Source organism: Ruditapes philippinarum, unplaced genomic scaffold, assembly GCF_026571515.1.
Source record: "Ruditapes philippinarum isolate M1 unplaced genomic scaffold, ASM2657151v2 ctg1300_1_1_1_1, whole genome shotgun sequence".
Taxonomy (NCBI): domain Eukaryota; kingdom Metazoa; phylum Mollusca; class Bivalvia; order Venerida; family Veneridae; genus Ruditapes; species Ruditapes philippinarum.
The window spans coordinates 53,649-71,940 of record NW_026855312.1 but is presented as its reverse complement, the minus strand read 5'-3'; the positions used below and the strand labels follow the sequence as shown (position 1 = coordinate 71,940).

Genomic DNA, 18,292 nt, shown 5'->3' with positions numbered 1-18,292 from the left:
ATTTCCTGATTTTCCCAGTGGGCTATTGACCCTGTGAGCTTTTGTCCTAGTGGCCCTAATTTGTCCTATTGGGTTATTGTCCCAGTGGGCTACTGAACCAATGGGCTTTTGTCCTAGTGTCCTTTTGTCCTATTTGGCTACTGTCCTAAACATAGATTAATCATATTCATTAAAGAAAAATTTTGATATTAAAAAAAAATGTTTTATATATTTCAGCATGAGATGTATATAAATGCTTTCCAGCTTCTGACAGATTTTCCAAGAGTAAGTTTGAATTATTTGTTTTTGTAAGTCATTTTGAGCTGAAGACCTGTATATTTTTAACCTGTTAAAGTGATATTTTGCTATTTTTTTTCACTCTTTTAAAAATTGAAAGCGACCAATATATCCCAAATAGTAAAGAAATTTCAGGGTCTCCTGGATTATTATGCATAGTGAGATATAAATAAGTTATTTTGACTTTTCCTGGTGCACTCACCATTTACACTTGGATGGGCATAATGTCAGATTAACTTGTGTTTTTTTTTACTTTAAAAAGTAATTCCTAGATTTGTGAATGTCAATTGCTTGATTAATGGGAAGCTAGGTACAGATAATTTAAAAAGAAGTTTGCCACTCCTACATTTCTCAAGAGATTTTAATCTTACTTTCACATAACTTTTGTCATGAAATGCTATTGTACTTTATGTGAAAGATTTTTAATTTTAATTCCAGCAATTTGGGAGAATTAAGGCTCTTTGTTTTTACTTCACATTTATAATATATACAGGAAAACTTATTGTGTTCATTCTCCAAGGATTTCATCCAAAATTTCACTTAACTGAGATCATTCCATGTGCTTTTAACTTAAAGCTTGTATATGTTGTAACATTGGTTTATTTGATTGTTTAGGTGGAGACTTTAGAACAGGAAGAAGAGTACTCTGCCCTGATACGTAACTTGCTAGATACACACGGTAATGTTGTCACCTTAATGGCGGAGGGATTTGCTGAGAGCAGGAAGCATATAAAGGTAACACACACAGTGAAAGGTGTGATTCTTAAAATTGTGTAAACTTACACATATGTGAAATTTATATGTAAGATGCATCAATAAAAGGGTTTGGTGCTGTAAGGAACAGTTTACTTTGATAAACGACAATATTTTACTGTAAATATTGCAATTTTTACCAAATTATAACATAAATGGCTAGGTAACTCAGGTGCCTGCTTGTGCCTGAAATAGTGCACAGAGGGGCACCTGATGTCTTCATCCACCAGTTAAGCTAGAAAGTCACTGTATGACCTCTACTATATAAGTGCAACCCCCAACTAAAAAAGTAAAAACTCACACAACTGTTACAGTGTTTGTATTACATTTAGATAAAAAAAAAAAGGCATTGTCCTGAAAGGAATATATTTTAGAGTAATGCCCCTTTTTATCCTTTTGATATCTTAGATCCTTATAATTTAATATTCAATCTGATACGCCAGGAATGACTATCATAAACATGCCATGTCAATGATATTCGTAAGATAATAATAGCATCATGCTCCTTGAAACAAGCAAGCATGAGAGTACGTATGAAAGAAAGTTGATAAAAAGAGCATTAGATTCCAATACTCTAGCTTACATTTAAATACTACCTAATAAAATCCCTATCAGTTGTTTGATAGATAAAAACCATGGCATCACATCAGAATTAAAGAAGTATTAAAATACAAATTAAATCTTCAGGATGAGAGCATGATTCGTCAATTCCTTGACCGTACATTAACATCTCGTCTCGGGATTCGTATGCTGTGTGAACACCATCTTGCTCTACGGGATGAAAAGGTAATAATTCAGTATACATTTTAATCTCATATTTTATTGAACACTATCTTAACTCATTTAGTGAAAATTTATTCCATTGAATGGAATGCATTGACAGTCTGATACATGTTATAAAAACTACCATAAATAAACAAACAATCTCATTCTGTCTATTCACTTGGCTATTAGAGACATGGTTTCAGTAAATTATTTTCATATAATAAGTTATGACTACGTGTCAGATTAAATAACTCATTAATTAATTTGCATTTTGTATGGTATGCAATAAGTATTAAGTCTAGTTTGATTGATAATTCAAAATGAGAAATAATTGACCTCGAAAGAGAGGAAGGGAAGATAAGTTGAGCATGACAGCTCATTCTTTAACCATAGTAGGGGATAATATGTGAGCATAATGTATTGAATTGTAGTCAATGATCTTAGAAGGGGAATATTAAATGAGCATAAGGTATTCAATGACAGCCCATTGTATAACCTCAATAGGAAGGAGATGGTAATTAGTGAACACATTAGTTCAATAAAAAGCCCATTCTATCACCTCAGTAGGGATAATAAGTGAGCATAATGTATTTAAAGACAGCCCATTCTTTGACCTTAGTAGGGAATAATATGTGAGCATAATGTATTTAATTACAGCTCATTCTTTAACCTAAGTAGGGGATAATATGTGAGCATAATGTATTTAATGACAGCTCATTCTTTAACCATAGTAGGGAAAAATAAGTGAGCATAATGTATTGAATTGTAGGCCATGATCTTAGAAGGGGAATATTAAATGAGCATAAGGTATTCAATGACAGCCCATTGTATAACCTCAATAGGAAGGAGATGGTAATTAGTGAACACATTAGTTCAATAAAAGCCCACCCTATCACCTCAGTAGGGATAATAAGTGAGCACAATGTATTCAATGACAGCTCATTCTTTGACCTTAGTAGGGAATAATAAATGAGCATAATTTATTCAATGAGCATGAGCATGATATATTACATGACAACCCATCCTATCACCTCAGTAGGGGATAATACGTGAGCATAATGTATTCAATGACAGCTCATTCTTTGACCTTAGTAGGGGATAATAATTGAGCAAATTGTATTTAATGTCAGCACATTCTATGACTTTAGTATGGGATGATATTGAATAGAAGTAGGGAATTGCAAATAATTTGATGATACATGTTTTTTTAATAGTGAAATGTTATATTTGAAATAGCCTTTTATATTTAGTGAAAAATTCTATACTGTATATGGGTTTGGGTCGTCTTAGAGCGAAATTTTTATTGTGGGATGTCACAAATGTAAAAATGAAAGAAATGTGATTTTGTGACCAAGTTTTTAATGTCACTGATAACGATTTACTTGTTCCTATAGCTATAAGGATCAAAACTTACACATCTGATTTTCTGTGGAGCTACCCTAGCTACAACATGTATCAAACATCTAACATTGTTTCAATTATTATACATTATTTTATGTATTAAAATCTTTCAAACTGTCATAAATTTCTTATACTGTTATAGTATTGGAAGAACTTTGCGGTAAGAGAATTCATTCTGTTACACAGTTGAAACTTTTTTTCTTCATTTTGTTATTATTGTACATGTAATTAAGTTTTTGTTTTAAGGTAATGTTATCTTTATGAAACCATGTCTCTTAAAATAATCCTTTTCAGAAAGAAATTGCAATCATAAGAATTAAAACATCATCATTGATATATGAAATGTTAGTAAGGCTGCTAGTCATGAATGTAAGGTGTCAGAATTTTAATGCATATAAATTACACCTGTCAGCATGTTCTATATTTAGCTTACCTGAGTGCAAACAGGTGAACTTTTGTAATTCTGGTGTTTTCTACAAATTTTCTAAAAAAAAAAAACCAGTTGCCTTTCTGTTTTTAACGAAATTTCACAGAAATTGTCTTTAAAGGGACCCCTTTCATTGATTATATAAATAGTTTCAAGTCTGATATATCTGTAGGTCACAACAGCTAAAAGTAGACATTGTAAATGAAACTCTTTCTAAAAAAGACAGTGCCCAGAGCTTATATATTTACCTTGTGGTCATCATCAGAAGTTTTTAGATTATGCTGAAGATTGCATATAATGGTGCCAAGCAATGGTTTACATAGTTTATATTGACTAATATCAGAAATACATTTCAATTTTGTTGCGCATAGAGCTGTTTAGGTTTTTGCCTGTAACACTGTTTTATGGTCTCCTGCAAAAGTTATAAAAATATTAAATAAAACCCGTAGGTGAAGAACATAACGCCCATGGTTTATATTGTTTACATAGATTTTAATAATGATAAGTCATCATACATATACATTGTATTTTAATAATAATTTCTCTCATGTACTTTTTACAGAATAATTAGTTTTTTTCAGCGTGGAACTTTAATTTAGATTTTATACACCTGACATTTTTATGGAAATCTCAGGTATGACTTAAAACTTAGAGTATTAGTTTATCACAGTCACCTCTACTTGTAGGAATAAAATTTCAGTTATAGTTTTACCACTAAACATTTTCAGTGCAACTTTTGAAATATTGCAAATTTGCAATGAAACTAAGAATAATTATTACTTAGGCAAGACTGCATAAGTCTGTCATGTGTATAGACATATTAATGCTCCCCTTGTTTTAAAATCTGTCTGTATTCAACTTAGACTATACAGCAGAGCTGATAGTGGAGATCTATGACTGCATAAAGTTTTATTTTGTTGCCATTATTTACTGCAGTATCTATGATACTTTTGCTAGCACTTCTGTTAAATAACTTGACACATACTTGTGTTGTAAATGACAGGTTTATAATTTAACCTATCTTGGAAACTATTGCCATGGAAGCAGTCTTACTAATATTTCATAATTCATCATTCTCTATAGTCTATCCATTTTCTTCATCATTGCCATTAATTTTATTTATTTTTATATATAAATGATAAATTATTCTCTCAACCAATGAAAATAAACTTTATATAAATACATGAATGTTTTTGTGACTGCGCCTTTCTTAGAAAGGTGATGATTGGACGTGTGCTAGATAATGTGTTGTATTACAGCCAAACCATGTGGGAATCATCAATGTGAGTTTTTCTCCCAGCAAACTTATTGAAAAGAAAGGCGAGTTTATGAGGTAAGAGTGTCAACTTTCAAAAAAAACAAAAATACCATGGAGTGTACTGTCTTATCATATTTGCTAATTATTTATATTGTGAAGCTTGTTGCATTAGAAAATATGACAATTATAACAATGTAGAGAGGTTAGGAATGTAACTTGTGTGCCAAGGTTTTGGGAACCTCTTTAGCTCACCTTAGCACAGAGTGCTCATGGTGAGTTTTTAGGATTGATAGCATGTCTGTTATATAATGTCAGTCTTCCCAAATGTTTCAAATCCCAGAAACAATAGGTCCAGAATTCTTGACAGTTGCTAAATGAAGCCATATAACAGTTGTTCACGAAGAATGTGTTTGGCTACAATGAAGCAAAATCTTTAATAACTGCTTTGCCAGGCCCATATGGTCTACAGTTTTAAAATTTTGTATTTGGCATCACCCAGTGGTTCTCTAAGTCAGTCAACTGTTGTTCAACCTATATACATTGTTTTCATTTTTGGCATCAAATATGAAACATTTCTTCTTGATCTTCTGGTCAAGAATTATGAAATTGTCTCCCTTTAGTCCAAATTAGCCCCATTTTATTGAACTGATATATTGAGTTTATAAATACGTTATTGCCCAGAACTTAAAGATAGTTCCTGATTTTTATGATATTTACCTACCTTGCCAAAACTGCTAGACATTTTTGGGGGTCAATATTCAATACGGTAATTATGATATAATTGACACAATATGGAAAAAACAACAACATAAACAGCTGATTTACTTGAATTGTAAAATTCATTTATACATGTGCAGCAAAATATTATTAAAGCACCAATATGTACAAGATTTTTATAAGTTTTCATGAAGATAATATTAGAATTTATGAGAGTTTTATATCTCATCCTAAGCATATGGTATATTTGGAAAATGGCAGCCAGGGGAAGTAATAATTGCTATGTGAAAGGCAGCTATTACGGTTATTTAAATTTGGATGACGGAAACAATTTGTCTTTCAAAATGATCTCCTACCTTGAGTAGATCTATGTATGACTGTTGATCTTCTTTTGCATTTGGCAAGCAATGTCCGACCACATGTACAGTAATTACCTTCAATTTTTGCAAACTTTTCTAGCGTAGGTTTTCAGATGAGCGATTTAAGGGTTATTATGGCCCTTTTGTTTTAATATATTAACACTTGCAGCAATAATAATTGACATAACCCACCATTACTGAGCCAGACCAACCAGTTTAAGCTACTGTGTTTAAGTGTTTAATATTGAAACCTTTAATAAACTTCTAATAGACTGCTCCCAATTTGTAAGTAAAGGAAATTCATAATAAAAGTTAACATTGTTATGGAAGATTTATGAGTGGTTCTTTTGAATTTCACCTATTTGTGATGAAATGTTCACCTCATTAGGGTGACATGCAAAATCCATATTTCAGATGCCTTACATAAAGGTCAAGGCCACAGTGTGTTCTGTCAATCGTAAGGTATTTGTTTAACAAAATTATGTCTTCGGGACGATAATGAAGCAGAACTCCATATTTCACTCTCCACTTTAAGGTCAAGGTCTTATTTAAAGTGTAAGATTTGAGACACAAAGTTACTGCTTATGTCTTTTCATTACAATTATTTCAGTTTTGATTGACAGCCTTGAGCAACCTATAATGAAAAATTGTGTATGAAATAATGAAAAATTGTGTATGAAATATAAAATTTCTGCAGTTAATGTCAAGTGTTTTCATCAGTTGTAGTGACATCTTGTGACCATCAATTGGTGATTAACCAAATAAATCTTTGTCTTTGAAGATTCCTATTGATCTAAAAGATTTTAATACTTAAACACTAAATATAAATGACTTTCATTATATCCTTTCCGATAACTGTTGATACCTCCCTTGCCAAATGGGTCAGACTGCATTACAGATGGCTAAGACATTGTTTGATTTTCTTAGGGAGTTTTAAAAATGTTTGGTTGTTAGTCAAAACACTGTGTAGGATTTTCAAATATTTGGAGCAAGATTACACTCTTTCAAAACATGTTATAACTGCCTCAAATGTATGAGCAGATAACTGAACAATACAAACGAGAAGTATATGTAAGAATTGCTTCCCTTTCAAATGATAACAACTACATTATGTTTGTCATAAGCCTGGCTTTTGTTTTAATGGTGTGTATGAATTGTTGCTGATTTTGAGTAGTGTGCATTCATGATTGTGAAAACAGCACTGTTTCATTCTGAATTTATAAAATTGAACACATTTGGACAGCTCTTTTGATTAAGATTCACCTGATAAACTAATAAATTGATCTAAATAATATCTTTTATAAGAAATTTGAAAATTCAAGAAAAACAGTGCTGTTTATCTTACGAGAAGGCTTATGTCAATTTTGATTATGTTAAATTATTTATATCCATATTTCTTCACCTATATGTTATTTTGATGATCAAATGTTTGACAAAATGTAGATGGTATGGTAAAGGTAAATGAGATTTTGACAGTATGGTGTTTGTTTCAGAACTGTGTGTGAGGACAAGTATGGCTCAGCACCAGAAGTTCGTATTCTAGGCCATGTTAATGTCACCTTCCCATATATTCCTCAACCACTCGACTATATCCTCGTAGAAATACTAAAGAATGCTCTGAGGTATGTTTATAATATATACAAGTACACATAATTGTAGAAAAATCTTTAAAATTTAAGAACATTTCAACATTTAGGTAGTGTTTTACCATAGCAGAGATCATGGTGCAATATGAATAGTTCATTGTTTTCTTTGACATCATTTGAATCCTTTTTGACTAGTGTTACCTAAAATGTTCCATTATAATTATGTTTATATAACAAACATCCTTTTGTTAACAAATTTGATAACATTTGTTGCTATTGACTATGTTACCTGTCTACATATTGTGCTAAAAACGTTGTATAGTGTTCAAAGTAAACTGTATTGTATATATATAAGAGATTGGTGACTTGCACCATAGTTACTGCAGATCCTAATCCTGTGAGGCATTAATTGTTTTATGCAATCTATATTGAAGGTTGTCATTTCTATCTCGTGTCAGCTGTGGCTGGTTTTCTGAGGTAAAGTGAGGTTAGCACTAATACCAGACTGGCACTAATAAAAGCTGGAAAGTCATATGATCATTACTGTGTCTCAAAACTTATCACCTCAATATAGAAATTTTACCATAGTCAATAGAAATACATATACATGTATATAGAAAGAAATATAATTTTGTCTTGTTGTATATATTAAGTAGGCAGTCAGATTATACAATTGAAAATTATGTTTTAGCTATACAAATTTTTACAGCAAGTGTTTTGTTCAGATTACTTTGTTCCATGTTACCATTAATTTATTTTTGATCCTAGAATTTATTGTATATGTTTTCAGAGCAACAGTAGAGAACCATATAGACTCTATAGATAATCTACCCCCTATCACTGTAACCATTGCCAACAATGATATTGATTTTATCATTAGGTAAGTTTAAATTAATTATTATAGCTTATTTGTGACTTATTTTGAACCACTCTGTCTCTAGTTCCCTTACTGGAACTAAGCAGTACTATATAGTCAAGTGAACAAGCATGGCTGACCTCAATAGGGCTTGAACCCACAATCTCTGGCCCAAAGGAAATCTTAAAACACTTGAACACTTTACCCCTTTAAAAAGTCTAGATTATTTTGTTTGTTTGTTTGATTGGTGTCTAAGATACACCGACACAGTATAGGTCATATAGCGACACTCCAGCTTTACTGATGGAGGAAGACCTCAGGTCCCTTCCATGCATTATTTCAGGCACAAATGGACACCTGAGTAGAACAACCAACATTCTGTAAGCTAGATGGATAGCTTCCTCATACGAAAGAATCCAAAGTCCCTGTCAAGATTCGAACCCACCTTGGTGAGGGGCAAGTGGTTTGAAGTCAACGACCTTAACCACTCGGCCACAGACACCCTTAAAAAAGTCTAGATTAAGATAAGACATTGTGATAGGCTTTCTGAGTGTCAAAATTTGAAACACTCACTCATATGGTTACAATAGAATTGTAAGTAATTTCTCACTGGAGAAGGTGGACATCTTTTCTTACTAAAAGTATTTTTGTTAAAGTGGTGTCTATAATGATACAGGCAGATTTCAATTTTTTTACTGGAATCCTGTTTTGTAACAATGTTGTTTAAGTAATTAATAAAACTGTGTTGGTTTTCATTATCTATTGCTGGAATAAGTTTTTAGCTCGACTATTCGAAGAATATGAGAGCTATTGTAGTCGCCCCGGCGTCGGCGTCAGCGTCCGTGTCGGCGTCTACGTTGGTTAAAGTTTTTTGTAAAGTCAAATATCTCAATTATTACTTGAGATATTCAATTGAAACTTACTATACTTATTTATAGTAACAAGCTACATCAGATTGACAAGTTGGATAACTCTGCCTACAATATTGACAGAATTATGCCCCTTTTTAACTTAGAAATTTTGGTTAAAGTTTTTTGTCAAGTCAAATATCTCAATTATTGCTTGAGATATTCAATTGAAATTTAAAATACTTTTTTATAGTAACAATGTACATCAGTTTGCAAAATTGCATAACTCTGCCTGCAATATTTGCAGAATTATTTGCCCCTTTGAAACTTAGAAATTTTGGTTAAAGGTTAAAGGTCTTCAAATATATTTACTTGAAACTTTACACATGCACTTAGGGTCATAATTGGAGGGTCATAATTGTATGTCACTGACCAAGTTCCATAACTCTATCTTGCATTAAGGCTGATTCATATCCCCTTTTCTACTTAGTCTCTTGGTTAATGTTTACATGCAAGTTTTACATATCTCAATAACTATTAAAGATATTTATTTAAAACTTCACATATGCATTAAGGGTCATAATTGTAGGTCACTGACAAAGATCCATAATTCTATCTTGCATTTAGGCTGATTTTTCTCCCCTTTTTCAACTTAGAAATTCATGGTAAAGTTTTGCTTGTAAGCTGTTATCTCAATAACTACTGAAGGGTTTGTGCCTTTTTTGGGACAATTTTATGCATTCATAATAATAAAGCAGTTATTTACTTGATAAAACATCTTAATAACAAGCCTTTGTACCTTTTCTGTCAAATTTATGTATTCATAGGTAATTAGTATTATTATACTCAATAAAACACCCTCGTGACATTACCTTCCGAATAGTCAAGCCAATTCTGTATAATTAGACTCTCTCTAAGGCCTATAACATGAATTTATAAAAAAAAATTAGCCCTTTTGTGAACTTAAAAAATTTAACATTATCAAGGCTCTTTTACTATCAAGCACTTAGAATAGTCGAGCGTGCTGTCCTACCGACAGCTCTTGTTTTAGTTGTAATTAATTGTCTTGATAAATTAAGTTACGTGTACAGCTTTGTCAACTTGAAGTGAATAGTTTCAGACAAAAGTCACTCACTAAAGTATTTGTATTACATGAGTTTAGTACATTATTTTCACTAAGTTTTGTAAGTGAAAGAACAAAAATGTTAGGGTTATGCAGCAGTCAGTCCTCTTCCCCAGCATAACAGAATAGCTGAGACAATGGCTTTAATTTTCAATTCAGTCCCCTGAGAAAGTCCCTGTCATTAAGATGGTAAACCCCTGTTAAATGCTCTGGCAGTGTGAGTTAGTACGTAAATCTTCGTAAAACAAAATTTTCACATTAAGGCAGCATTGTAACAACAGGCAGAATATAAAAAACTTGCCTTATCTCCCCTGCTATTTCTCATACTTCCCAAGTGACGGGGTACATTGGACTGGTGCATTATACTTAGGGATGTCATGGTTAGTCAAAAATGCAAAATATTTAAACAGACCCTAACAATAAAATCCTGAAATTTTCAACATTATCTTTGTTTCTCTATGACAAGATATGCCATTTTGTTCGTATTTTATTGTACTCAAAATGATTACAATAAATATCCAAGATGGAGTAACTTTTTTCTGCTAGCGTCATACTGTATTCAATTAGTTTTGAAAAAATACATTGTTGAGTACAACTAAAATACAAACAATTGTCACGTCTTGTTATAAATAAACTAAAAGGTAATATTAAAAATCAGTTAAAAAAATTTCGCCCCTTTGTCAAATACTAACTTTGGTTACTGGTTGAATTTTCTAACCGGTATTTGGCTAAAAAACAACTGTACCCATTTAAACGTGACACCCGTAATTATACTGTTGGTTTCTTTCTATTAACAAAATAGTGTCATAGCATAGCTGACTATTGGAATGAATTGTAAATTGTATCATGATTGTTTCCAGTGACTATATAAATAGAAATGGCTAAAAATAGAAACATTGTTTATTTGCCTAAGATTATATACAGACTTTGCGATTTTGTGATTCAGATTTTTTAAAATGAACAGTCATATAAATTAGAAGGTGATAATCATTGATTTATCAACATAAAGATAAATGGAAACTGCACTACAAATGACAGTCTTAAAGTTATATATTCGTCTGAAAATATTGTCTCAAAATGTTGCCCATTTTTGCTTATTTACACTGTCACTTTTCACAAGTATCCATTCCATAGATTGCAAAACAATCTAAACACATGGACAATAAACACAATTTTGTGTGTGTGTATTTTTTATAATAACAAAACTTGCAAAAAATATATTATGTACATGTGTTAATAAGTCACAAAATATGTGCGTTCTTTTCTTTCCTGTTGGACTTTTTACGAGAAGTAGTTTGAGAAGAGTTACTGTCCTTTGTACCATGTTTGATCGGTGGTAAAGGGTCTTGACGAGGAGTTGCTTTTACTTTACTTGTGTTTACACGAAAGTCTGCAAAGAAATCAGCATCCTCCTCTATTTTGTCCCGAAAAAAGTCTAACTGGTTGTTAAAAGAAAAACCGGAGGAGTTCCTTTGTGAATAAGTTGCACTTTCAGTGTCCTCAGAACTTGTGTTAGATGTCCTATGCTTAATGGACGGTAAAACTGTATATTTCTTTTCTTGAATTGTTTCTTTATTGTTCCATTCATCCAACGGAATCATAAGATCTTTGATTTGCATATTTGTAGGCGGAGTTTTAACATTGAAGCCACCCTCTGATTCATAGTTTGCATATGCATTATCTAGCATAAATTTGACCTCACCAGTTAGAGCAATATGACTAGACGTACTTTTTAATTCCCCTTTATTGTTGTTGTTGTTATTTAGGAAATTGTCATTGTTAGATTGCATACCATCATCATGTTCTGTTGGAATTTTCACTGTTTTATTAAAATGAGATTCAGTATATGTACTATGACTCAACTCCGAATCATTGGTGTGGTTAGACATATACGAGTTTTCTGATGAATATTTGAACTTTGCTGTGGTTGGTTTAAAGGAATAGTTTCCTTTTTTCTCGGACCTTGCTGCGCTAGATTTACGACTTTTATGTTTTGCTGACAGCCTTTCCTTAAATTCTTTGGGCATTAGAGTAACCTCCCTTTCTAATTTAAAAGGAGGAGGGGCTCTTGCAGCCTCAGTTACAGTTTCTCCACTGTCGCGCATTCTTGAATATTTCACATAAATTATATCCTTGCTCAGACTGGTTAAATCACAAAATAATAATTTTATCTCCACTTGTTGCCATTTTACCCTCCAGATAATGTATAGGTTAGCATTTTACAGCTTGTGTTTAGTTTCCTGTTGACATCAGCAACCTGAAAAGAGAAATACATTATTAATAATGTTTATTTGTAGTTTGATACGCCTGACAATTCCTGCTGAATAATCATGTTTTTTATGAGGTCAGTGTTTGTGTCCTCTCTCATTTTGAAAATAAAATACATGTATTGAATTTTTTGATAACTCAGCATATATCCTTGCGTTCTGACATTATCAAACAATGAAAACAAATTTTTTATTTGTATTTTTTGCACATACATTTGTTAAATATGCACATTCTTTAACATCAATCTTTTACAGCATAAAAGAGATAAAAAACAATGTAATGAAAAATATTGAAAAGTACTCACGAAAATCTTGGAAATCAAGTAAACTATAAGGCATTTTCCTTTTTATAAAAGATCAAAGAAATGTTAATAATAAGTGTTAGCCTCTTACACTTTGTCAGAGAACAATGAAAGACATTACATAGAAATAGATTAATCCAGATTAACACATTATCTTTTGACCCTAAAACTTGCAGTTCACCAGTCATGAATATTATAAGTAAGAACAGTTGGGTGGAGATTTTGTTAGTCTTGTTACCTAATGATCTGAAAACATTAAATGTAAAAAGCTTGCACAGTTAGATTGCATGATATGTCAAAAATTTTAAAAAATGTTTACTTTGTACTCTTATGTTTAGTAATTAGTCTCAGTAAAGTAGGACAACAGAGTGCATTTATGATTTTATGCATTATTTCATGTATTGTTAAGAGGGGAGAAAAATGTGCAGGTTGATAAGGTCTTGAACTCGCTACCCTGGAAATACTGTCCTGCGGCTCTACTGACTGAGCTCCATGGCCACTAGAAGTGAATAGTTCTAATACGAAAACATTTTAACAGAATGCACCTATTTACCAACATTTTAAGCAGAAAATTATTATATTTAGTACTGCAAATTTAATGTAATTATACAAACAACTACAATAATTATCTAATGAATACCACACTTATGAGATGATATTTTAAATTAATTAAAATTGATCTATGGTAGTTAGAAAGAAATAAAGATCAATTTATTTTGATAGAAAGTTAAAAGCCTTTTATATACTGGTATTTACCAAAAGAAAAAATGAAGATTACATGTAAATTTTTTTTTTAAACATGAATATATTTTAATTTAGTTTTTTTTATGAAATCAAAATTATTTTACCATTTTAAGTTCCTGCAAACATCCTGAATTCCTACTTTTATCCAGTATACAGCATTTGTAATATTGATTGCACCAATGGTATTGAAGTTGTTTATTTACTCTTAGATCAGAACGTATTTCAATTTTACAAAGTTTAATTGAAACATTGTAAATGCAATATTAAATGATATAATGTGTATGTTGTATATTTACAAATCACTCTGTCAGCATTTAACACATCACATATCCTTACAAATAAAAAACTTTAATCCTATACTTGATATATAAATATAAGTACAAGAATTAAAACTTTGCTATTTATATTACTGTAAATCGTATTAAAACTGGTACCCATAAGGTATGAAATAAGACTTTATAGTATCTTTGTTTTCATAAATAACATGATTTAATCCCATTAATTATAATTTTACAAAAGTACTTTCTCTGACCCTGTGCCTGCTGGTGGCAGTTGAATTTGAATTTTACATGCTTTTGAATGTTTACAGACTGGGCCTTTAAAGTTGACTCGCTTTATGAAACTAATGAATGGTTTAAATTACCCTTTTTAAAGCAGGTTTTACTTTCTTTTGATTGCAATTTATTTGATACTGTATAAATATTTACACCCAAATCTGTCACATTAAAATTCCATTTGTCAACGAAATGAATGTACTATTTAGTCTGATATAAAGGCATCTGGTTTGTAGGGAAATGTATACATGTACATATAATAAATATAAATATATATCAGACACATTACTGTTAACTGTTCTCTTAGTATTCATTGGTCATTCAAAAGTTAACTTGGTTTGGTCGCTCTTGACAGATATTTATTCCCTGACTATTAGTCAGATATTATTTTTGAAATTTTCCAAAAAGTGACAAACATTTTTGTCCAGAATAAGGATGGACAAACTAGTTTTAGATATTTATTATTATAAAGGTATAAGTAATTATAAAATAATCTAACTTCTCTCATAATAATCCTGAAATTATTGTATAAAATGTAAACAAATATGTTAGATATTTCCACTGACCTAATATTAGTGTTTTATATCCACTGTAATGTTCCCTTTTTCTTTTCACCTTTTGTTTGTATCAGCAAATGTTATGAATTAACAGGTTTTATGTTATTTTATAAGCGTTCAATATGAGCCGTGTCATGACAAAACCAACATAATGGGTTTGCGACCAGCATGGATCCAGACCAGCCTGCGCATTCGCGCAGTCTGATCAGGATCCATGCTGTTCGCTTACCAAGTCTATTACAAGTAGAGAAACTGATAGCGAACAGCATGGATCCTGATTAGACTGTGCGAATGCGCAGGCTGGTCTGGATCCATGCTGGTCGCAAACCCATTATGTTGGTTTTGTCATGACACGGCTCAATTATTTATACAGCTATATTGAGACAATTGAGTTAGTTAATTATTCATGTTTAACAGCCAGCCATGTCATGGGGAACCGAAAAATACAATAATAACTCCAGAAAACTTTTCATTAATATGTTCACTGAATGAAAGAAAATAAATAAAAGCATTATATTTTTGACTTAATAGATATTTAAATGTATTTAAAACACTTTATTTATACACAATCAATAGTGTTAATATAAGAAATATGGTGATATGTTTGGAATGAAGCATTGCCTTTCTATAATGTTTCAAAGTTAAACATGTTGAAATGTTGAATGTTGTTTAAGCTGGTGCTAGGGGGCGTGGTCAATACCTTGCAAATACAACTACTGTCAATTAAACAGAGCCTGCATCTTTTTCCATTGTCGGTTTTGAACTTTTGGCATTCTTTAGGGATTCTGTTTTTCTCTATTTTAAGTACTTTCGTTGTTAATATAATGCTTTGTATTTCATTTGTTGTAAAAACTAGATAAAATTTAATGTAGTTAAAAATTGACATAATTATACATGTAGTTATTAAAAAAAGCTATGTTTAGGCTTACCTTGAGGTAGATTAAAAACGCAGATAGACAAAAAAATATTTAAACTTCTAAATTTTGCTTTTGTAACTACTCAGTACTTACCATTTTTGAACATTTACAATTATATCCATTATTCTATAGATCAAAGTGTTCTACTGGTTATTTAAAATGCACCAATTAAATGTTTAATTAGTGACGGGAATATAATGCAGGTTTACATTAACGTACATGTACAAGTGTCAATTAATCAATGATCATTGTATATATCTACAGACTGATCAGCAGAAGTTTTTATAACCTTAAATTGGTACAGTTATATCGGTGCCAATTTTTATATACTGCTCAACATTGATAGTACTTATTTCCTAATCTAATTATAGTGAAAATGTGTAATTGGTATTAACTATGCTAAATTTGTATAATTGGTATTAACTATGCTAAATTTGTATAATTGGAATTAACTATGCTAAAATTGTATAATGGGCTTAAACTATGCTTAATTTGTATAATGAGCATATAATTATATAGCCCCATTAATTATGCTAAATTTGTATAATGGGCATTTAGTACGCTTAATTTGTACTATGCTTAATTTGTATAATGAGCATTAACTATGCTAAATTTGTATAATGGGCATTAACTTTGCTAAATTTGTATAATGAGCATTAAGTAAGCTAAATTTGTATTATGGGCATTAATTATGCTAAATTTGTATAATGAGCATTAACTAAGCTAAATTTGTATTATGGGCATCAACTACTACTAGTATGCTAAATTTGTATAATGAGCATTAAGGAAGCTAAAGTTGTATTATGGGCATTAATTATGCCATTAACTAAGCTAAATTTGTATTATGGGCATTAACTTTGCTAAATTTGTATTATGAGCCTTAAGTAAACTAAATTTGTATTATGGGCATTAATTATGCCATTAACTAAGCTAAATTTGTATTATGGGCATTAACTATACTAAATTTGTATAATGGGCATTAAGTAAGCTAAACACGTAAGAAAAAAAATTAAGTAAGCTAAATTTGTATTATGGGCATTAATTAGGCTAAATTTGTATAATGAGCATTAACTATGCTAAAGTTGTATAATGCACATTTAACTATGCAAAATTTGTATAATAGGCATTAACTATGCTAAATTTGTGAGCATTAACTATGCTCACTTTGTATAATGGGCATGTCTTGCTTCAAATTTTGAATAAGGAAGCTTTACATTGTAACATTTTAAATGACTAAAAAACAGTTCAGAGACTGACAGTTGAGCATTTGGTATGAAAAGGCATATCTATTTGATTATGAATTATAAAGCTACTCAAAGATAGATGTTTATTATTGCTGAATCAGTCGGAACTGAGGTAATGCCACATCTCTCTTCCTTGAAATGGCTGACAAGTATGGTCCATCTATAATATGCATTACTTATTATGTATTATTTAACTCGTGTACACTGAAAACTGAGGTTATTACAGCATATTAAGTTTAAAGTTGAGAAGTATAAGGCACACTTGCTATTTACTGTGACTAAACGTTAACAACACTATCAAGATCTCGGTGTCTTTATTCTTCTTGTCCATGTGTCATCAAGTTAATACTTCAATTATCTCATATATCAGTCATAGCTTCACAAGAAAAACAATCTTTTTTTTTTTGGCAACATGTTTAATATGATCATGTTTTATGTTCATATTGGTCTACCATAATGTGTAAAACAGCTGTGTCCTATGATTAAAGACAATGTTAAGATTTATTTAATACAAATGTATGTTATTTGACATGAAGTGAAAAAAATAAGGGCACATATAACAAACTTTGTAGGTTATATAAATACATATGAAATGATGAATTAATGTTCAAAGCTAGGCAAGAAAAAGTTAATAAGCCCATAGTCAGCACAATGCTTCCAGGATGTCAGTTATACGAATCGGTCACTTGTTTGAATGTCTCTCCTGATAATAAACAAGAGTTTGTCTTTATTTTTTAACCAAATATAAATTTTGAAATGTTAATAAGCTAAAAACAGCAGTTTCTGTGAATTAAATATCTTGTTGCCATTGCCTCTCTAGTTGTAACACATAGTTCATATTTTATTCAAATAGTTATTGATTTAATGTGAAATAACAAGTTAAAACACCATCCTGTATTTAAATAATAAATATAGTTGATGATACAGGGTATAATTTTCTACTATAATATAAATATTTAATGTATATTTTTATACAGTTATCTTCCATAAGTTGTAATCAATTTTGGTTGATTGGGAAGAATTGTAAACTGTTTACTGGTTTGTTATGTAAGGACTGTAACGCTGCTGTTCAAAGCTGACTGGCCTGGAACTATACTGGTGTCATATACAGGCTTTAATGATATCAACTGGTGCCTTTAAGTATTTTACTGTGCTAGTTTGATACACTATTTTCTAATGATCCAAGCAAAAATATATATATGTTGAAGAAATTTTGCAAATACATAAAATTTACATTCATGTTTAAAAATATCCAACTGTTTTCTTTCTTAAAGAAAATTTGTAGACTTTCTGACATAAATAGTAACAGTGTTGACTCTAGGATAGGGACGAATTGAG

The 18,292-nt window shown here is 30.9% G+C and overlaps 2 protein-coding genes across 3 annotated transcripts in view; one reads left to right on the top strand and one right to left on the bottom strand.

Moving 5' to 3' along the window:
- Window positions 1–18,292, top strand: part of LOC132742896 (3-methyl-2-oxobutanoate dehydrogenase [lipoamide] kinase, mitochondrial-like) — a 39,852-nt gene that overhangs the window by 17,094 nt on the left and 4,466 nt on the right. The window contains exons 4-10 of one of the 2 annotated variants that reach the window (XM_060731398.1): window positions 217–264; window positions 892–1,011; window positions 1,717–1,815; window positions 3,338–3,355; window positions 4,882–4,955; window positions 7,450–7,578; window positions 8,333–8,422. In XM_060731398.1, the coding sequence (XP_060587381.1) occupies window positions 217–264; window positions 892–1,011; window positions 1,717–1,815; window positions 3,338–3,355; window positions 4,882–4,955; window positions 7,450–7,578; window positions 8,333–8,422 (578 nt within the window). The remainder of the gene's footprint in view (window positions 1–216; window positions 265–891; window positions 1,012–1,716; window positions 1,816–3,337; window positions 3,356–4,881; window positions 4,956–7,449; window positions 7,579–8,332; window positions 8,423–18,292) is intronic. The other variant, XM_060731399.1, reaches the window with a different exon arrangement.
- On the bottom strand, window positions 11,014–13,271 carry LOC132742894 (uncharacterized protein DDB_G0283697-like). The gene has a single exon (XM_060731395.1). It carries the CDS (start codon window positions 12,472–12,474, stop codon window positions 11,611–11,613), a length of 864 nt encoding a protein of 287 aa, XP_060587378.1. The 5' UTR covers window positions 12,475–13,271; the 3' UTR covers window positions 11,014–11,610.